General features: G+C 31.3%; 1 protein-coding gene across 1 annotated transcript; it reads right to left on the bottom strand.

Moving 5' to 3' along the window:
• Positions 1 to 389: 389 nt before the first annotated feature.
• Positions 390 to 23253, bottom strand: LOC127719754 (DNA ligase 3-like). The gene is made up of 18 exons (XM_052226002.1): positions 23190 to 23253; positions 16749 to 17264; positions 15665 to 15847; positions 14727 to 14867; positions 13584 to 13690; positions 11961 to 12005; positions 10773 to 10859; positions 9575 to 9654; positions 9246 to 9323; positions 8395 to 8551; positions 7575 to 7730; positions 6575 to 6706; positions 5903 to 5982; positions 5194 to 5281; positions 4673 to 4750; positions 4048 to 4171; positions 2900 to 3264; positions 390 to 986 (listed from the first exon to the last, which is right to left on the bottom strand). Exons 2-18 carry the CDS (start codon positions 17245 to 17247, stop codon positions 921 to 923), a joined length of 2466 nt encoding a protein of 821 aa, XP_052081962.1. The 5' UTR covers positions 17248 to 17264; positions 23190 to 23253; the 3' UTR covers positions 390 to 920.
• Positions 23254 to 23294: the final 41 nt, after the last annotated feature.

Genomic DNA, 23294 nt, shown 5'->3' with positions numbered 1-23294 from the left:
CAATTTTTGAAGATTTAAAGGGGTCCAATGAACAATACCAAGAAATGACAATTATTACTTCCATAAAAAAACCAAATTGAAATGTGAGATATTTCTCACAAATGATACCATCGATATAATCATTCGGTAAACAGGAAGATGATGAGCAATGGATGTGAAAACGCATCACACTGTAAAGCATGCTTACTTGGAAGCTTGATTCCATATTTCAGAAAGCCCTGATTCAAAATTCCTGAGAAAAATGCAACAACAAAAAAAAAAAACAGACAAGGGGAAGGAAGGACAGACATATGTAAACTATTAAAAGTCTGATTAACAAAACATTTACCTGATTAGTATTTTTCTAATGAATTTACATTAAAAAAATTAAATCTGGTTGAAAAAAAATTGCATGATATATATATGTACATGTATCATGTGTATGATACAGATTTCAGTACACGCAACAGGTATTTTGGAACAATTATCATCAGGGATTCCTAAGACAAGTACCAGTAGTTTTAGAGTCGAATAATAATTATTAACTTGCAATAAAAATAACTAATTCCAAATATGACAATTACTAAAATGACCCATTCAGTCAGCTGATTCAACATTAAAATAAGATTTTTCATATTTTTTTTTATTATTGGTTATCAATTCCAATATAAAATCACCCAAATAAGTATTCATCTTTCATAACAAACTGTCCATTTTTCCATTTAAAGTTCAACCAAGCATTCTGCAAAGCAGAGCTGTTCACAGTTCTTTGTCTCTTGTACTAAAATGTCACCACAAAAATCTACATTTTCAAGCTCATTTCTGATGTGGCTGGACTAGTGCCATCACTTTCCCTATCATCCAATGCCGTTCTAGCAAACATGTTTCTCACTATTGACAGTGGCATCATAAGTTAGGCTATTATATTTTTGTAGAAGTGTCTATGAGGGTTTCCCTTTATTTGGGGTTACTATGTCGGATGCTTCTTTAGATTTCTTAAACAGATCCTGAAATAAATGTGTATAATTATAGGTAAAATCTCACATGTAAAATATATTACAGCTATTAAAAGTATTTATAGAGTAATTCAATTTTTATGCCCCTGCCGTAGTGACGGGGGCATTAAGTTTTACCCTTGTCCGTCTGTACGTCTGTACGTCCGTCCGTACGTCCCTTAATTGGTTTCCGTTCTCTAACTTGAGTTTGCCTCAACCAAATGTTATGAAACTTATTCACAATGCTTATTACCACAAAACACAGATCAAGTTTGAATTTTGGTGGCGTCACTTTAACCGTTCTAGAGTAATGCCTCTTTATAAATGGAAAAATTGCAAAACTTTTAGTTTCCGTTCTCTAACTTAAGTTTGCCTCAACCAAATGTTATGAAACTTAAACACAATGCTTATTACCACAAAACACAGATCAAGTTTGAATTTTGGTGGCGTCACTTTAACCATTCTAGAGTTATGCCCCTTTATAAATGGAATAATTGCAAAATTTTTAGTTTCCGTTCTCTAACTTAAGTTTGCCTCAACAAAATGTTATGAAACTTATACACAATGCTTATTACCACAAAACACAGATCAAATTTGTATTTTGGTGGTGTCACTTTAACTGTTCTAGAGTTATGCCTCTTTATAAATGGAATAATTGCAAAATGTTTAGTTTCCGTTCTCTAAACTTTAGTTTGCCTCAACAAAATGTTATGAAACTTATACACAATGCTTATTACCACAAAACACAGATCAAGTTTGAATTTTGGTGTCGTCACTTTTACCGTTCTAGAGTTATGTCCCTTTATAAATGGAAAAATTGCAAAATTTTTATTTTCTTCTAAATATCAAGTAATTTTTAAAATTGGAGTTATCTTCCTTTGTCCATGATTATAGTTGAATCAACTACAATCAATGCTTTATACAATGCAATGTTTAATTTTGACTTCCACTGATAAAACACAGATCAAGTTGAATTTGGGTAGTGTCACTTTAACCATTATTGAGTTATGCCCCTTTAAAATCGAAAGATTGCAAAATATTTAGTTTCCATTCTGTAACTTAAGTTTGCCCCAACCAAACATTATGAAACCTATACACATTTTTCATTACCACAAAACTAAGATCAAGTACAAATTTTTGTTTCTGTTTTCTAACTTTAGTTTGCCTCAACCAAATGTTAGGAAACTTATACACAATGCTTAATACTACATAATACAGATTAAGTACGAAATTTGGTGGTGACACTTTTACAATTCTTGAGTTATGTCCCTTTATAAACATAAAAATTTCTGAATTTTTCGTTTCTGTTCTCTAACTTTATTTATTAGTTTTTAGAAATAAAATGGTCAAACAGAGTTTTCATTTATTTTTACTGTAAAGTAGCTTATTTTTGCTGAGTCTATATTTCTAATTTCTGAGGCCAAACCAGTTTGAGTGATTTTGGTTTTTTTTTTTTGTCTTATCCTGATTTCAGTTTTTTTTTTATTTGTCTTATCCTGATTTGTCTTTCCTCATATGAGGTTCAGATTTAGTCAAAAATGTTGTTTTTGAGGAGCTCCTGAAATATTTCTGGAGCTCCACAAAAAATCAGTCAAAATTGCTATATTTCAGGGTATCCTTCATATTGATGGATCTTCATAATTATATACTTCAGGACCTACAAAATTCAATTTCAGGATATCCTTAAATATTTAAGGAGGTTCATAATTCTTAAATCTAATTGTGGTGGTCCTGAAATAATTATGGACCTAATCACTAATTTAATATAAAGCTCTGAACATACACAGCATAGTTAAAGCCTGCGTTTGTTTTGTCAAGCATCTCCAAGTTTTATTAGTTTTTTTTCATGTTTTTTCTTCAGTACTAGAGGCAAACATAAAATAAGTTATAGAACGTGTCTATTTCTTTTGAAAGCTTTTCTATACCTGTAGCATTGGAACATCAGTAGCATATTCCCATGTTTTATCATCTCTAACATCAGCAATCCTGGGGAATCGTATTGATATACCATCAGCCGTATGGGCTGGTGATTTACTAAACTCAGCTCCAATAATTTCCCAGATTGGAGATTCTTTCGGGTCCTTGACAACGAAATCAGGTATGAGGGACTTATTGACATGTAACCAGTTTGGTACTTTGGTGACGTCTTTGTTGATTTTTACCACTTCAAGCTGGAACTGTAGTTCTTCTAAAGTCTTATCATCAAGACCTGAACTGCATTTTGTAACAGTGCAAAACTTGTTTGTATGAGGATTGTATGCTCCCATTAAAAATATTGACATGATTCCACCTAAAATGAAGAGTAGAAAAATTATCTTCATGCTAAATACAAAATCTTTTTTTCATTATAATCATGAATAATTTTGCACTTTTCTGGTATTAAAGTACGTTTGTCACTTCAATATTCAATCAAGTTTATTCAATCTATATGTTTAAAATTGAAAAACATGAAATTGTACAAATAAAAAAAACAAGTTCACTCAACACCGTGAATAAAACATTTTTTAAGGAATTGTATTTTTATACTTGCTGATATTGAGTCCTCCATCAATGCAATAGCAAACCAAAAAAAAACCAAAGATATTTGCAATTGTAAGCAAGTATCAAAATTCATTCCAATTAGTCTTATTCTAATGCAATATTTAAAAGTGTGCCTGTTAAACTACTATTTAAATAAACTGTAACATCGTCTGTGATTAAACAAAATATTGTGACAGGTAAACCATGGATTTTACCTCCTCAAAATACACGATCTTGTCAAATCAAAATCAGCAATACAAAAGAATAGCATTTGAACATTCAGTAGCATATTTGTTGTTTGGCATATATATTCTATCAAATTCAGTGAAACTAATTTACAAAATATACTCCTACACCATTGTTTCAGGTTAGGGGAGGGTTGAGCATTAGAAAACATGTTTAACCTTGCCACATTCTGTATGTGCCTGTTTGAAGTAATTGTGTTCATGCTCACTCTTTCTGAGCTTCATTTTCTGTCCAGTATCAATCTTGCAGTAAAAATTCTAATTTGCTGAGTCAGCAATTGTGTCCTAATGAAGTTAACCTTACTAACCTTTATTCCCTGTACCATAATAAGCTCCAAGAACAATTAAATCTGCCGAGTCTGCCATTGTGCCTTCTTGTAAGTAATCTTTCTTCACTTTCAACCAATGTCTCTTTCCTGGTGAATAAACACCCTGAAATCATTGATTTTATATGATTTCAAGAAATCAACAAAAAAGAAATCAACTGTTATAAACATGTTTAACCCTCCACATTCTTTATGTGTCTGTCCCAAGTCAGGAGCATGTAAACATACAGTGGTTGTAGTTGATCATATTTCTTTTTCGTAAATTGTATTGTATAAATTAGGTCGTTTGTTTTCTCATTTGAATTGTTTCACATTTTCTTATGTTGGGGCCTTTTATAGCTGACTACTGGTATAGAGTTTGAGTTTTTCTTATTGTTGAAGGCTGTTTAGTGACCTATAATTGCTTTTATATCTGTCATTTGAACTCTGGTGGATAGTTGTTTAACTGGCAATCATATCACATCTCCTTATTTTTATATGAACTAAATAACTATATCAAAATTTTAATTTATCATATGTAAAATATTTGTTGTGATACATGGAAACAGCAGGTCACTGCTTCTCAAATAGCAAAGAGTAATGACTGATATTTCTATTAATAACTTACATTTATATCTTTCAAAACAAGGCCTTCTAATCCTTGACCAAAAACATCATCCATCATATCTTGTAGGTCCTCTGGATCCTGTAAGTAAAGATTGACAGGAAAATTACAGAAGCACAAAGGGTTCATTATCTAAGTTGCAATGTTCATGGATTTGTAGTAGAAGTAACAGTTTTTTGTGTCAGGTAATGTCATTTAGTACTGGTGAAAAGACTAACGTCTGCTGACAATTCATGTCAAATGATGAAAAACCAAAACAATTGCATAAATTTTAATGTATTTATTGTTGTGAACTTGACCTCAAAATGAATAAGGGTCTTTTTCAACCCAAGGTGCATTTTTCACTAAACACAAGTAAAGATATGATTTATAGCTCATAAGCAAAAGAGGGGTTAGGTTCTTTAGATTTTTTAGAACATATTTTAGTAAACTGTACAAGTTGTGAAATGTACTTGCAATAGGATGGGGTAAGTTGAATATGCTTGATCAAACAACTGATAGTAATTTTATAAGTAATAACTCACTTTAATCAACCTCATCTCAGAAAACATAACCCTATTCTTAATCTCTGTCATCTCATCTTGTAAAATATTCCTTCTTTCTTTAATAGGTCTACAATATAAAGTTACAAAAATTCAATAAAATACTAAAGTTTTTTTTCCGGCAAAATAAAAGAAAGTTAATAGGGTAATAGTCCACTTACATGTATCAGTAAAATATGGGAAAATGTTTTAAAATCTTACTCTGGTTACTGTCTTTTCATCATAAAAAATCTTCTGTCCAAGTTTCAGTCAATTCCTAGAAGATTGTCAAGGTTATTGATGTCTAAAAATACTTTAACCACAGACTGAACCTAAGTGTTGATGATGCAATATATGGAATGTAGGATTGATATGTCACACTTCCAAGACAAGATGTTGCAGGCTTGACAAATATCAATGTTCAAATGGTCTGATTTACTTTGTAACATAAAGAAACCATGTAGAAAAAATGAAGATTTTGAGTGACATACTGTATATCAATTTTTATTTGTGGGATACCAATCTTTGGGGACTTTCTAGGTATACATGGTATATGTAAACCAGACATTAAAATGTTCAACAAAGTTAAAATTAATCATAGGCTTGTATGCCAACTTTGGCAAAACCTCGAAATTAAATATCCATGAAATTACAATTTTTCATTAATCCACAAAAATAAATGAGTCCAGAGTAATTCTAAGTCTTTACTCACTTGTGCATGATGTTTTCTCCATTAATATGCAGACAGTCAAATATAAATAAACATACTTGGGCATCCTTAAATTCAGCTTTCTGCAATATGCAAATAAAATCTATAAACATTTAGACAGTAAAAAACAAAGTAAAAGTAGTTCTTGATAAATATTAGAAAAAAAAAAAAAATTTGATGTAAAAAATGTCGTTAGGGCTATTCCATTAAAATGTATGTGGGAGGGTAGGAAGGGACTTTCAAAATATCAAGAACCATTTTTAGATAATTTTGCATAATGGTAATAGATGCATACTGAAAAAAGACCCATGACCCACATTCAATAATTAAACTTCCCTTCCTACCCTCCCACATACTTTTTAATGGAATAGCCCTTATATATGTCATTTATAATTATTGAAAATGTTTGATGATAATAATTTTGAACATTCTTTAATATAGTCAAACATAATTATAATCATGCCTTCTGCAGAAGATCACTATCTAAATTTCTAGTTTCTTTCAATTAATCCCCATACCTATTTCTTTTCTTATAATTAATAGTTTTTACTTTCTGTTGACTTTTCTTTTCTTATTAGCAATAGCATCAAAAAAGGAAAGAATACAAAATCCCAAAGTGTCATTAGACTATTTAAATTTTTCGCTATATACTAAACAAACATCTTTATACATAACCTTATGAACTCCTAAGTTACCAAATGGAAGAGGCTTGTTAGTTTCATTATCAACCAATACAACTTCAGCATCTAATATCAGATCATCTCCTGATGGGAAGGCTTGAGGGATGTACTCAGAAAAATGCTTCACCTGAAATAACAAGAGTGCACATGTTTTACTGCATGATTGAATTTTACATAAAAGCCTTTAAAGCCATCGTTACCCAAAAAAAATGACTACTACTCATTTCTGTATCCACAACACATTTCTGGAATAAAAAATTCTATTAAACCTTGCTGAATCTAAAAAAGAAATGGGTACATTTAATTATTGTGATTTAAACAGCAATATCTGAATCCATTCCCAAATTAAAAAAAAATATTTTCTGGATTTGGGAAGGCATTTAAATATATAAGTTTTGGAGAAATTAAAGAAAGATTTATGTTGTTTACTGAGAAATGTGAGAAAAAAATAGAAACACATGCTTAAATTGCTTCCAAATATCCAACTTTCAAGATTTTGCCTGAGATCATATAAATTACCTTGTTGTATGGGGGGGGAGGTGGGGGGGGGGGAATATTTCCCTTGAAACGTGGAAGAATTTTGAACACGATTTGCATTTTACTGTGCATCCATTTTAAGGCAGGTACTTTTATTTCAATTCTACATTGCCATAGTTTTTTTTTATCAATGATCATATTTATCAAAGCATCTGAAAATAAAAGATTTTAAAAGTGTAATTTAAAAATATTAATTCAGTAAATAGTAGTAATTATTCCAAAATATACAATCAAAGTCAAAATAATCTATATATACATAGTGGAAATTTAAATAAAATGTTCTCCACTCCTTTACTCAAAATGCACTTTAATATTTTTACTTGGTTAAAGGTACAACAGAATAACAATAATATTACCAAATACACTCCTTTGACTACATTTGCATGATGATTTTCCATAGTAAAATTATACAACAGCAAAAATTACTGCTGGTGGATGGTTCTAGAACACTGACCTACCTTGTGATCCAGAACAGGTTTCAAATTTCTACTGAAGTAGGAAAAGTTATCTCCCTTTTTATGAACTTGAACTCTTTCTCCATCATATTTCATCTCTGCATACATTCCATCAGGACATTTTTTAATTGCTTGTTTAATAGATCTGCAAGGTTGAGCCTGTAAATAGCAAAAGAATATATAATAAAGATTTCCTGCCAACATTTGTAATATACTGTAGAGTCATTGTTATTCTTGGAGTACTCATTTTTGGGGGTTTCATGATATAGGTGAACCAAGAATTTTAATAGCAAATTTCCAATAAACATGTATACAGAATTAGTGAAAACCAAGAAATCAAGTATCCACAAAATACAATTTTTCTGAATTAACAAAAATAAATGAATCTAAAGTTATCCTTTTTTGAGAATTAATTTTAGTGAGGAGTAAGGAAAATTTTGGTACAAGTATTCACAAGTTTAGAAGGATAAGGGATTGTGTTATAGGGGTGTGCTGGCATTTATCTTTCTTTTTTTTTACGGTTTAAAGAATCAGGTTTTCATTGTCCATTTCTTTCTCCATTGTTTTCAATCTTGATGATAAACATAGCTACTTTCTTTAGAAATCTGATGCAAGTATGGTTACAAACATGGAAAGATCTAGTGTCATTATCAATCTTGCTATGAAATCAGTACTCCAAAAGAAATTTCACATAAAATCCAAGCATAGACTAATTTTTATAAAGCGTCCTGACTTTGGAAAGAGCAAATGAAATTACACAGCAATACCTTTGTAAAAACAGAAATTTTACAGAGTAAAACTTCACCCTTAAATGATAACCTACCAACATAGGTAGCACTGGTGTCATTAACAATGTCCTGATATTGAGAGGTTTACTGTTTCCTGGTTTGGACCCTCTATTCATAGCTCTCTGTACAACATCCTTCAAATCCCTAGAAGCTTGGAAGGCATCGTAAGCATTCTTATCTAGTCCATTCAATCTGAAATATGTAAAAACTCATATAAAGATTCCTATTTCTAATTTTATGTAGGGGACAAACATTTGATAGAAAAATGAATATAATAGTGAATTTAAAATCATAATCTTTCTACTTTTGGTAGTTTTTTTATGGCATTGGTGCACATGCAGTAATCCTTTATGTTTTCGCTAGATTCTTGCAGCCATCTTGTTGATATAACAACTGAGCATTGCTTAAGTCAAAGGAAAGTTTTTTAACAGTTTCAAATGCAAATTTTGCAATCCTTTTCGATCCATGGGTTTGTACTACTGTTTTTCTGATTAATACCAAAATGAATAATGGCAATACAAAAATAATACTAGATTTGGAACTGTGAGCAATAGCGGATTGCCAGGGTAACGTGCCTTCCAAAGCCAAGAACCTGTTATCTAGTGGTTATCATTGGCTGCTGTCCATCATATTTGTTTTTCATTCATTTTTGAAGCCTAAATCAGGCCATTGGGGTTTTCTCTTTTGAAATAGTTCTCATTTTGTCACACTGGGGCCTTTTATAGCTCATTGTTGGAACCATACAGTGACCAGTTATGGCTCACATCTAACAATGTTATCTTTCAAGAGATATATTTACAGAGCAGCTGCTAATACTAAGTTAAGGAAGTGTTGTTATTGTGAAATTGTTGTGAATTCCTGCCAATTAACCCTTTTTGTAACTTACATAGTCTTTGCACCCGCATTCATTTTTAAATCCCTTGTAATCAATCTCACAAACATCTTTATATCATCAGCTGTACATCTGTTAAAAAAAAGATACCACATTAATATATTGTCCCTATATAAAGATCATAGTATCACTATTTACATAGAAGTAAATACAATTATTTTCTACGAGAAGTATCATGTCCACAATTGGTCACATGTAAATATTTGGTTTTCTATTTACGATTGTTTGTTCTTCCAAAAATCGACGTCGTTCTTCAAAGACTAGCAAAACAGACATTCATATGGGCAAAAAAATGTTTTGAAGAAAACTTAAACTTGTTATACCTTTTTGTTACTTCTTGAAGAATTTTCATCTGATCGTCCTCTTTTCTGACCTTTGTGAGTTCCTCTAAATACTGATCAATCTTGAAAAGAGTTATAGTGTTTAGTCAGAAATTGTTCTGAAAATGTGATAGGATATAATCATCAAAATGTGCAAGTTTTACCTGGATGATATGTGTTGCATGCATCCTCTTAATTATGTAAGCAAATTCAAGTCCATAATTTGGTACAAAGAAAGTATAAAAATCACTCAGATTAAAAATTAGAATAGCAGTTGAAAAACTTCAAGAATATGAGCAAGATTTGTAGAATTTTCTCAAGCTGTTTTCATGGAGTTGGAGATTAACAAAGCGTGACCTGGATTCTAATGCACAGTGACAATGCAAGATGAGAGAAATGATCGCTAGGTGTCGCTACAACTTCACTGTCAGACAACACAAATAATACTAAATTTTGTCTGATTTTCTTTAATTCTGTTAAAATCGTTTTTAAGAGAGTTGCAGATTAACAAAATTTGAATAGGATGCTGCTGATGTCAACAGGACCAATGGACCAGGAAAGTGATCACTATGTGTTGCTACAGTTTTCTTGCCAGAAGACTCAATAATAATGTATAAAACGATGTTCTTCTACCACAAAAACAGCAATGTTCAGATGGATATGAATAGCAAACAGACACAGTAGCAAAAAAACAGTATGATGCACATTTCGATCCAAACATTGCTGTTTAATGGCTATACTGTAACATCACATAAATGCTTTAAAATACAGTAGTCCCCTTTTGCTTAAGAGTGTCTGTGTTGACAGAAGCCTAACAGCCTAATGTTGTTTTTTTAATGTACCTATAAATCCTGCTAAATGAACATTTTTAATATTCCTTTTTATGAAATCAATTTGAGAGTGTGATTATTTCTCATTTTCTAAACATACAGATTAGACCTGGGTTTCACAAAAAATCTTAAAACAAAAATTGATGATAAATTTAAGTTGTAAGATTTTTTGTGAAACACAGGCCAGGACATATAAAGAAATATGAAAGTTTAATCCACAAATAGTTCCTCTTTAACCATTTCATGAAAGTCCCTCTTTTGAATTTCTGAGTGCTCAGTGCACTTTGAAATTTTTCCTAAAAGAGAACTATCTATCACTTAACTTTTTTATATGCAATATAAAAGCCTTACCCTAATTATTCCTTTCCTACCTCTTTTAACATAAGAGTACTTCTCCTCTGGGGTAGTACCATATGGCTTTGTTCAAAGAAAGTTTTGATTGTTTCTGCTACATCTCCCTGCAATAAAAAACTGATACAAGAATTCCAAAATTGTAATGAATGATAATAAATCACTGAATAAAAATGTGAAATTATTAACAGGGAAACCTGGATTATGGGAGATAACTCTTTAAAGTAGCAATGTTCTATATGCAGTTTAATCAAAATATGTAAGCTCTCATGTGAAATAGGATACTAATAAGTAGAACTGTGAGCTCACTGATGAAACCTTTGCTTTAAGTATCCGGGAAACAGGAAGTTGAAGAAAAATGAATATGAAAATGCATTACACTTAAAGCATGCTCACATGTACCGGTAGCCTGATAACAAATTTCAGGAAGCTTTTATTTGTAACTCAAATATGACAAAAATTTTTATACAAGGCCAGTATGTGTTTGAATAATTTATAAATATTGGGTAAATAGGAAGTTGATGAGCTATGAATCTGAAACTGTGTCACACGGAATAGCATGCTGACATGATGCCTGATAACAAATTTCAGAAAGCTTTGGTTTGTTGTTCACTAGAAATTGCAACAAAAAATTCATACATGGGCATTATGTTTAGAATATAAAAGTATGCAGTAAACAGGAAATTGATGAGCAATAAATCTGAAACCATGTCACACTGTACAGCATGTTGATGTGTAGCCAGATGATAACAAATTTCATGAAGCTATTATTTGTAGTTCATGAGAAATATGAGACGGAAATTTAATGGGACAAGCTGACATATAAATGGACATAAAGATAGATGGACATACAAAGAGGAGGACAGACAGAATTAAAATTTAAATAAATGGAGAATGTGTCCATGGAACACAGATGATGCCCCTGCTTGCATATAATGTTATAAAGGGGCATAACACAATAACGGTAATAGAAATGCCACTCAAATTTAAACTTGATCTGTATTTTGTGGTAATAAGCATTGTGTTTAAGTTTCATAACATTTGGTTGAGGTAAACTAAAGTTAGAGAACTGATGGACGGACTTACAAATGGAGAAGGGTAACACTTAATGCCCCCTCCGGACACCGGGGGCATACAAACCTTATTTTATATACCTGTATACACGTATTTGTACCATGAAAAAACTCATTATCAAAGTAAAATATTACCTGATTTAGATCTTCAACCATATCTTCATAAGAAGTGTCAAAAATCTAAAATAAGATGAAAATAGAATTTGAAAAACCACCTATATTATTATTTTTATATTTGCATTACACATCATGCTGTATGTAGTTTAACTGGCAAGGAGAGAAGAGCCAGTGGTTTCAGAAATGGACATCCCAAATTGATGGTGGCAACTCTTCAAACCAAGGATCCGGAAATTTTTCCAGACAATTTCGGTCGTTTTGAGATGTTTGAAAAGTTGGTGCCCCTTTTCAAATTGTCGATATCAACTTGACTATATTCATAGCTTCAACGAACTTGACGAACTTGTATTGCTGTTTCATCTCATTTACTAAGTAAATGTCTTACCATTAACATGAAGGACAGTTTAGGGAAGGCAACAGTCTAAAATTGAAATGATTTTAATGACTCAAAATGGTTAATTTCTCAGACATTGCTTACGTTTCTTTCGATTTGACAAAAGTTAAAACCGGAAGTCTGCGATATTTTAAAGTTAGAATAATTTCGGATTCATTTCCGGGATTTGTTTTGTTTATCAAATTGACAGGAAATCACTGGCTTTTATATATTTTATTACCTTTAAAAGTGTTTGCATATAACAGATAATAGTTGCACTCGTTTAATTTAGCATGAAATCAATTTGCATTTTACGATTAAATATTAAATTTGCTGAAGACAATTTCACGCATGCGTATTACATAGTAAATAAAGCACATGTGTTACTCATGAAAAAATACTTTTTCTACGTAAATTTAGATTTAATTTTTAAATCAGAATTGATGACTGTCTTTGATGAAAAGTAAATAAATAATGAATACACTTGTCAGGGAACTTTGATGTTTTAAAGATATTATTCTGAGCTTGTGATCACTGTCAAGTGTGAATTAAAACCACAGGTAAAAAGTGATTAGCGATCATTAGCCAATGTTTCCCGGAGGCATTGATATAGATATTAGGAGGGCCCTCAGGATTATCAAACTACTGTAGTGGCAGTTTTATTACAGGAAAGGGATTATAAACAAAAACAAGTGATCACAAGTACAAAATGGCGATTAAGAAATCCGATTTTAAACATTGAGTCAATGAAATGACCGAAATTACTTCTGTAAAAAAATAAAATTTGTCCAAAATCCCATTACTCGTTTAGGACAAATAGTTTCATCTTAGGACATGACTGGCAAATATGACCGTTTCTGGACCCTTGCTACAAACTCTGTACTGTTATTTCTATTCTTATATATGTCATAGTCAGAAAATGTTCAAGATAAAACATTTGAAATAACAAGGAAACTGTGATTGCACAACCTTGTTGCCAATAACTCAGAGCATGGAATGAAAGGCAGACATCGTCCAATCAAAAGTTGTGTTACACATCATATTGCATGACAATTAAGTTTAAATACCCAGTAGGTTTTCTGCATGTGTACTCAAGTACTGTTTAAATGTTTAAATCAATAAGATTTTTTAAAACTATTCTCATCTCATCATAGTGATTTCAAATGGACCATCTAAATCTCAATTTTCAAATCAGAATAAATAAAAGGAGATAATAGGTAAATGTATATGAGACAGCAACCCAACAAAACAAGCATTCTATATCTTACCCGACTGAATAACTTTACCAGTTGTTTACTCTTGAGGTTATAAACACGCTTCACAAATCCTGGTAACAACAACTTCAACCACAGGTAGGCATCAGCTTTAAATCCATCTATAAAACAAATCAATCTAAAGAATGAAATAGTGTGAAAAAAAAGTAGTAATATCGATACATCATGCATGTACAAAAATCAACATTGCATCTTGAGATATGTATTTATACTGACAGAGAAAAAAGAGGACACACCTTTTCAATTTTTTCTTATTAGATCTTTATTTGAAATTGATTAATTGCAGCATTATGTGATATACATGTGTAATAAACATGATAAAAGAAAAGGGCATCAAATTGATGATAATTGTTTTTACCTTGAAGTAACTTTTGTTACATCAAACCAATCAAAATGCTTTTATTTTGAAGGATAACCAAAGAGTTGGACACTAATAACAAGCAAGACTTATGTTCCACTTATTTCTGCATACCTAATTTTCTAAAGTCATTGAGATACAGTTGCAAAAAAGGGCATGCACCTATTTTCATATTTTTGTCCTGGTTGTCAACTCTCTATACTTAGGGACTGTGTCTTATTGAAGATAAATTCAACACACGATAAGGCTGTACAGTGATCTAAAGTTGCTTAAATCCAAGTCATTTGGATAGTTGTCTTTAATATTGGGAATCATACCACATCTCCTTATTCTATATGTATATCCTTTAATTATAACACTTTAAACAACATTGGTAGGAAAACTGGCTAGTCAATTAAGATAGTTGAAAGCAACAGCCATGAACCCTAATAAAAACTTCATATTTTTCATTTCCTCATCTCTATGACATATGACAATTGTAACTGTGGACACCAACCCTCACCCACTGAAATTTTGGTTGAAAAGTAAAGAATATGGTATATAAAGAATGTTTCAGCAAAAACAGTTGCCAAATTATGCAAAATTTCAAGTTTTAACGAAAATTACCTACATCCGTCACAAATACACCACTGATGAAATAATTGGTGAAAATTTTCTTTAACCGAAACAATTGATCATTTAAAAATTTTCAAATGTTTACAGCCTTGATATCGTGAAATTCAAACAATAAAAAAAATACACTTTCAGTATAAGATAAAGTGAGTGGTGCATGATAATACCTCCATGTGGACCCTCCTTTAACAAAGTGGAAACTTTCTGTGTTTTTACCAGATAGCTTTTTTCTGCTGCAATGTCTTCACATAACTTCCTGAAATTCTCTAAGGAATCCCCAGGATTCACTATATTACTGTAAAGTGGTTCTGCAATTATAAATAAACAATGATCAGTGTAATTTATGTCTGATACATAACGAAAAGTTTTGTAAAAAGTGTAAAGAGTAACAAAGATTGTTAAGCTTCTAAATTTTTTCTCTAATTCTTACCTCTGTTAAACTTTTCCGGAATCTATATATATATATATACATGTATATCTGATTGTCACACATAATTTAAAAAAAGGCAAACATTGACTCTGAAAGAGATATTGTATGTTCATGACTATAATTTTTAAAACAAGTAAAATGCTAGCACTGCAAACTGATTCTCCCAGAACTACCCATTTTTATTTCAATGGTTAAAAATACTAGTTTTGGAGGGGCATATAAACATATACTATTTTTGGTAGTTTTTAACCTGTATAAATGTGTTACAATTTATAGGGGGATATCATCCTGAAACTAACTAAATTATACATATCTTAAGTAACAGTGACCTTGACCTTTGACCTATTGGCCCCAAAATCAATAGGCTCCTCCTTCCCTATATCTTTTGTCTGTGTACATATTATTCCAAGCAATCAAGGGAAACTCATGCTACGATCCAAAAACCAACATGTAGCCCATTTGTGAAAAGTCAGTCAACTCGCAAACATGTAAAAGGCAAACTTGACCTAAAAGTCATTATCATACACAAATTAACAAAAAATCATCAGATCAATAAATGCTGACAAAAAAAAGACCACTGTTTGCTATCAGAAGGACTAACATGGGTAACCCTATATACTTTCACATAAAAATCTGAAATTTTTTAAATGTACATTTTGTAAATCTAAATCAAACCTTCATCTCTATCAGAAGTTGATAATTCTATGTTAGCTGCCAGTAAGTCTGTTGGAGAGGAGGAAGAAGAAACAGTGTTTGAGACTTTGGGAGACAATTGTGTAGGCTTAAATGTCTTCTTTTTCTTAAATGCACTATTTATGGTTTTCAAACTTTCTGTTTTCTTGAGTGAAGACTTGGATTCTGAAACAACAATAAAATATAACTCAAATTACAAATCAATAACTTTTCTTCATTAGTTCATTCTAGAATTCATAAGAAAAAAATAGTGTCCAGCATTTTTTTTTTTATTAAAGCTGATTTGGTTAAGTTTTTAAAGTGTCATCCCTACTGAAATGAATTTGCATTAAAAAAAATGAATTTACCACATGGTTAATACAATGGTTGAAATAAACTGTGTGTGTTTTTTTGCTCTGTATATACTGATTTTGTGTCATGGATGGATACCCCATATCCTTTGTTTTTCTATTGAATATATATCAATGTATAAGTATGTTCATTTCATTTTCATTAGGTTTTTTAATGTAATAAATTTTACCTGATTGGAAATGGCTTAATATCATGCATATGTTAGGAAACTATCAAAGCACCTTCTACATTTATGTGGGAAATGGTAATCTGTACAGTACACTCATGTCACAAGGGGGATTTGGTTAAAAATCACTCTATGTATTGACTTTCACAGTGAATGCTTGTGAATGTAGGTGATACATTGTGACGTACAGTTCTGTACAATCCATATGTAATATTTGACAGGGTTATATATCATTGTTTTATCCTCCTAAAATCACCAGCAATCCCTCAGGCCTGTGATTCACTCAACATCAGAATGAGTGATTTTTACCTGAATCACATTGTCATGATTGTGTATACTGTATGTCATGCTTTACAAGTGTTGATGACCTTTATAACATATTTCAATATTAACTCGATGAATAGAAATCAGTTTAGCCATTTACCTTTAGAAAAACTGTCCTAAAATATGAAGCTGTTTAATACCATGTTTCATTGTGTTTTCTGAAGATTATTTTGGCAAAACTTTCTTATTTTATTGTTATACCTGTTTTATGTTTAAGACTCGTACCGTTTATCATTTTATTAAGGTTATCTTTATCCTCCTGTTCAAGGTCACCAAATCCTTCCATCTTTTGTATCATTGTTGTAGTTAGTTTAAATGTTTCAACCATACACCTTGGATGATACCACAGCTTCATATCTCCTACTCCTTTGGACAATGGATTGGTCACTTCTTTACCAACTCTTAAATCCCCTTTCTCTATCTTGGATTTACATTTTTTGCATTTGGTTGTCCCTTCTTTGGCATAACTGACAATATATTTGTTATTCCATTTTACGGGTGTGTGGAAATTATGCACAAATTTGAAAAGAAAATATTGGAATCTCACATGATGGGAAATCTGTGATTCTAAAGGTAATCTTAACTCCCTGAATAGCCTTTGTTGTTCATTGTTTGATGCACACCAGCTAAAGTTTACATCTCTCCTCAAAATACATCTAGAAATTTGTTTTCTTGGCACAGTTTTTCCATTTATACAAGTAGTTCTCAGGAGGGTTTTAATCATTTAATTCGCATATAAAACTGAAAAAAAGAAAAACATGTTCTGTACTCTTTGTTCTAAAATCAATAGATAACAAAGGAAGGATGAGAACATATAACAAAACTTTTGAAAAGTTCAATCATATTTTTTTACCTGAAAAACTGTAGCTGTCACTGTGTAATTCTATCTATATATTTTGTCCTCAATACAGGGATGCTTAATAGGTTCAAAAACTGTTTAGACTTAGGACAATCTTATATCTTCTGTCTAGACTGAGGACAATTTGATATATAATGTCTAAACTTTGGATATTTTGATATCTTCTGACTAGACTGAGGGCAATCTATATCATCTGTCTAGACTAAGAACAATTTGATATATTATTTCTAGACTGAAGACCATTTTATATTTAAGTCTAGATTGGGAACAATTTGGTATCTTCTGTCTAGAATTAGGACAATTTGATATAATATGTTTAGACTTAAGACAATTTTATATCTTCTGTCTAGACTTAGGACAGTTTGATATCTTATATCTAGACTGATAGACTTAGGACAATTTGATATCATAAGCATAGACTTAGACCAACTTAATACCTGCTGTCTAGCCTGAGGACAATTTGATACCTTCTGTCTAGACTCAGGAAAATTTGATATATTCTGTTTACAACTAGTACAATTTGATATCTTCTATTTAGACTTAGGACAGTTCTATATATGTTGTTCAGATTTAGGAAAATTTTGATATGTTCTGTCTGGACTTGGGACAATTTGATATCTTTATGTCTAGACTTACATGACTTAGGACAATTTGATATCTTCTGTCTTGACTTGGATATTTTGATATCTTCTTTCTAGACTTCCAACAATTTGATATCTTATATCTAGATTTAGGACAATTTGATATCTTCTGTCTAGACTTAGGACAGTTTGATATCATATGTTTAGACTTAGACCAATCTAATACCTTCTGTCTAGCCCGAGGACAATTTGATACCTTATGTCTAGATTAGGACAATTTGATACCTTCTGTCTAGACTTAGGAAAATTTGATATCTTCTGTTTACACTTTGGACAATTTGATATCTTCTATTTAGACTTAGGACAGTTCTATATATGTTTTGTCTGGACTTGGGACAATTTGATATCTTTATGTCTAGACTTACATGATTTAGGACAATTTGATGTCTTCTGTCTAGACTTACAACAATTTGATATCTTGTGTCTAGACTTAGGACAATTTGATATCTTATGTTTAGACTTAGGACAATTTGTTATCTTATAACTAGACTTACGACATTTGATATCATCTGTCTGGACTTGGGGCAGTTTGAATTCTTTTGTTTAATTTATTCACAACTTCTTTTCCCAGATTGATTTAGCGCTTGACATATTATAAAGACACATATGCAGTGTTCTAGCTAGGATTTCGAAAGGGCAGGGAGCCAATCATGAAAAGGGCACTTTAGCACGATGATTGATTTTCAAAAAGGGCATGTCAAACATTGTCCTATGTAAACTGCAGGGATTTCAGCTCGGAGTTTTGAGAGGGTTTAGTCACTTTGACGCTAGATGAAAATCAACTTTATTTTGGGTAACAGTAAGGGACCAAGGATGTATATTACTAGCTATACATATGCCCTAGTCCTGCAAGGACAAGGATCTTAGACGGCCTTAGGCATGCTACAATGTAGGCAGTCATGGTATGATTCTACTGGTGTAATGCTTAAATATGAAGATAAGAAAAAGGATCCAGAAACTTAGTTCACAATATCAGTTATTTTGAGGGGACATCCTGATCAGCAAAAGTCGGGTTCCTCTTTTTCAAAGCAAGGAATTACAGCATAAATGAAATTGTAACGACTATTTCACTGCATAATCAATATCCCTGTGAAACGTTTTAAAATCGATATTTGAAATTCATTTTAATGAGCTTGGAATGATTAAAAAGACTGTCTATTTTAAATATATCAAGAGAAGATCATGTTTACATTACTTTCGATTTTTAAGCGAAATGAAAACAGGAAGTGACAAGAGGATAATAAATTTAGATTGAATAGGGATTTATCTACGGATTGGTTCATGTTTAATGTCAAGGCATGAAATTATCGTTTTTTTAAATTCAGTTGCTCAGTAAAAAATATATTTGTCTATCTGGTTAATTTGATACTAAACGATTTTGTATTTTACATTTAAGTGTCTATTTATATAGATACGTTCACGCATGCATGTTTCATGATAAAGAAAGCACATGTTTGAATCGTGAAAATATTATTGAAGTTTTCTTTATAATCGAAATTGTCAAAAGATTTCAATGAAAAATTTTATAAAATGTGACGAAAATACGTTCAAAAGACGAATTTACGTCAACCGAGCTGGAATAAGTTATCGTTTGAGAAATTATGAAATTTATTAAAAATGAACAATTTTGAAAAATGACGAAACTACAAAAACATCTTAGTATGGATAAATGAACTGCAAATTGTGGTCTTTTGAGAAATATTAAAATTGAAATGCTGACTGACCGAATTTAATGGGAAAATAATTACAATGGTCAATTATAAGGTTTAATTAACGGATTAATGACCCATCGATGGCGATAAGAGGATTATCTGTAATCACAACTTATTACCGTAGATACTCGCCTAATAGTCGATCCTACTATAAGTCGGGGTCCCTTTTCAGCTCCAAATTCTAAGGATTTAGTCTTGACCCTCGTATAAGTCGGACAAAATTTGGGCATTTTTTTTTCAGCTGACAGTAACTGAACGCCGGTAAAACCAATGCAAATCCAGGAATAATATTCATTTCTGCATTAATGTTTGTTTGGTTTGAATTTAGTTGATGCTCATCATGATAATTTATATTGCTGTTAATAATAAAGATGTATTCATTTCTCTTGTTTTGTTCACTGTTCAAATGTTAGATTAGCCATGTGTTGTTTACGTAATGCATCAATGATTTTGTAGGGTATGACTAACAACCTATTGTTTGAGAAAAGCGAATATAAACCAATATGAACCTGAAAAATTTAAAGTCAATCAACACTTGATGAAAATATTTTTCACAGCATACAAAACTCGGTGTTAAATGAGCATGTACACTTCATAATTCTTATTATATTGTGATGATTAAAGGATTAAAAAAATTAAGTGAAGCTAATCAATATATTAAAATAACTAACTCCAACTCATTAGTGTCATCTGTTTACCTATCACTGATAGTTTTCACACCTTTAGTGAATACAACTCTTTGTCTCTTAATTGGGGTTATCAATGGATTATATTGGCTTGTCAATCAATTTTGTAATTTTTGTTTACCTGAGACACTATAATGAATAATATTTTGATTTTGGGAATGAATCTTAAAATTATTTTTTGATTATTATATGATTTATAAGCATTGAATTGATATCATGATATCACAATAATGACACAATAACTCCGCTGAAAACATCCTTTCACATATTTGGTACATTGTTATCTCCTTTTCATTTTTGGTTCTTGGCTCTTCTTTTGGGTTTATAGGAAAACCATGTGACCATGAAAATCAATACACAAACCGGAAACAGTAGAATTTCAACACGAATTTGCAGAAAATGTTTACCAAAGAACAAATAAAACACAAAGACAGTATTGAAGTCATTTATTTTCAACAAAAAACTTTTTATTTATTGATTTATGTAGGTTTGGCAATCAAAAACGTAGTTTTGACCAGGAAATTCACTCCTGACCACTTTTCTCAAGCTTGGATTTTTCCTCTGGTCGCTAGATCTCGTCTATTAGTCGGCCCCCCTCTCTGGATTATGAATTTTACTCCCAATTTTCCGACTAATAAGCGAGTAGGAACGGTACACCTGCTGTAAATGTTTTAATTAGCTGAAGGTAATAAACCTGTCACCAATATGAAAACAGGTAGAATAATAGTATTTTCATCAAAATATTACGACAATAAAGGTATGGACTTGAGAAAAAGGGCACAGGGTGGCACTCAGGAAAGGGCAGGCGGACCGCCCTGTGAAAATGACCTAGCTTGAACACTGATATGTAATATAGAAAAAGTGGGTTAAATGTCCGTAATAGTTTATTCCATATTGGTATTATTTTAGTAGGCTTCTATATATGGATTGGATATTGAATAAAACAGCATATTCACCTAGGGAAAAGTGATATTCACCCTGCTAAATGTCATGCACGTTTACATGTAACGTTATCATGGTTATGGTAAATTTTTTGATGTACAATTGGTTTTGGTAAATATTTGTCATTAAATATATTGTTTTTTTCTCGGAATATGCAACAAAACAATTACTGTCTTTGGATCGGTAAATATGTGGTTTAATTGACATCAGCCTCTGTGAATATTAGACAGTTATTAAAAGGTCAATAAAACTGCAAATTTTTCAAAAGACAGTAATTGCATAATATCCATGTCAAGAAACTTATTTTGGGAATCATTCATTTTACTCTTAAAAGAATAATTTAAGCTGGTTATTTCCCTAGTCTGGAGGTAGAACTGCTTGGCAAAATGAAGCTCAAAGAAGAGTCAACTATAAGCAGTTTTTAATCTATGTTGATGTACAGATATTTAGTTTATATAAATATAAAATTATTGAATGTCTTTTGCCTTTCAACGTTCTTTTTTGTAATTAAACTTGAGTATTTTAAAGTTGGAAATGTTTCTACATTAAAGTAACACAATGTTTTCTATTTACTTCTCATCATTTCTCTCCACTGCAGCCCACCAGTATTTGTACCAGTAATACTTCCCAACAAAAGAAATAATTTGTATTCCATAGTAATATAAAAATCAGATTCAGGCTTTTAGGAAGTGAATTTCTAGAATGTCCTATATATATAAATCAGACAAAATAATTTTTTATTAAAGAACATCTTAGAGGTTAACATACAGGTAACAGTAGATGAGTGGTATCAAGTCAATGAAAAATTCATAGAAAAATTATAATTTGGAAGGTCTCCTTTAGGCTATGAAAATCGAGGATGTCATCAAGCAATGATGTCATGTCCACAGATATCGGGTCCGTTTGCTTCCAATACAAGTTCACACCCTACACGTTTGCACCCAACACGTTCGACCCCTATTTCAATTCAAATACTGGTTGAACCATTATATGCTTTTTACTGATGTATTTATCAAAATATCTAAATTTTCATTAATAAAAATTCTGGAATTTTCAAATGAAGTATTTTTTTTTTGTGGTTTGTCAGTGTTTGATGACTTATTATTAAATGTTAATTATGTATGATTACTGTTAATTGGTATTTACAAAGCCAAATTTGGTATTATTGTTCTGTGTTTGAAAATCATGACTGTTGTTATAACTAGCTTTGAAGTAAATACTGCATGTACTGCTTTGTATGAATAAACTCAATGAAGATTTGGTATCCTCCGTCTTTCTTTCTAGTACAAGTCTTAGATGAATGAACTTTGCCTTAATCTTCATGACAATCTTTTATTCATGAATGATTTGTTTCGTCAAAATGATTTATAAAACACTAAATGAAACCTGTTTACATTTTGAGAACATCATTTTATTTTGAGGAAACAGTAAAAAAAAAACTGATTTATAGCAATACAATTATACATATACTTAAACATATTAATCAGGATTAAAAATGTATTCAACACAAAACCAATAAAAAGGGTGTGAACCGAACCAGGGTGCAAACGTGTGGCGTGTGAACGAGAAAGGGGGTGAACATGAATGGGAGCAAACGTGATTTTGGACGAATGGACCCAGATTCATGTCCACACAAATCTTCCCAAGGCTCGTTTAATTTACAGAAAATTCAGCATTTTTCCATCATAATCAGATCAAATAAAACAGAATTTTTTACAAATAAAGTAAATATTTGTCTGAAGAAATCAGCAGTCTGCTGTGTTTACGCAACACTTCAGTTATTAGATAAAACGGCAGGTTACTGTATGTCATTATTATATATTTACCAAGTAAAGTTTGCGTTACATAAACTTGAAATAGTCTGTTTGCCTTTTTCTTTGGATACTAACGAGGAAGGGGAAGGAAATGAGCATATACATTTCAATTGCCCT

Source organism: Mytilus californianus, unplaced genomic scaffold (genome assembly GCF_021869535.1).
Source record: "Mytilus californianus isolate M0D057914Y unplaced genomic scaffold, xbMytCali1.0.p SCAF_11, whole genome shotgun sequence".
Classification (NCBI taxonomy): Eukaryota; Metazoa; Mollusca; class Bivalvia; order Mytilida; family Mytilidae; genus Mytilus; species Mytilus californianus.
The sequence above is the reverse complement of the archived record's forward strand: the minus strand, read 5'-3'. Positions and strand labels throughout refer to the sequence as shown.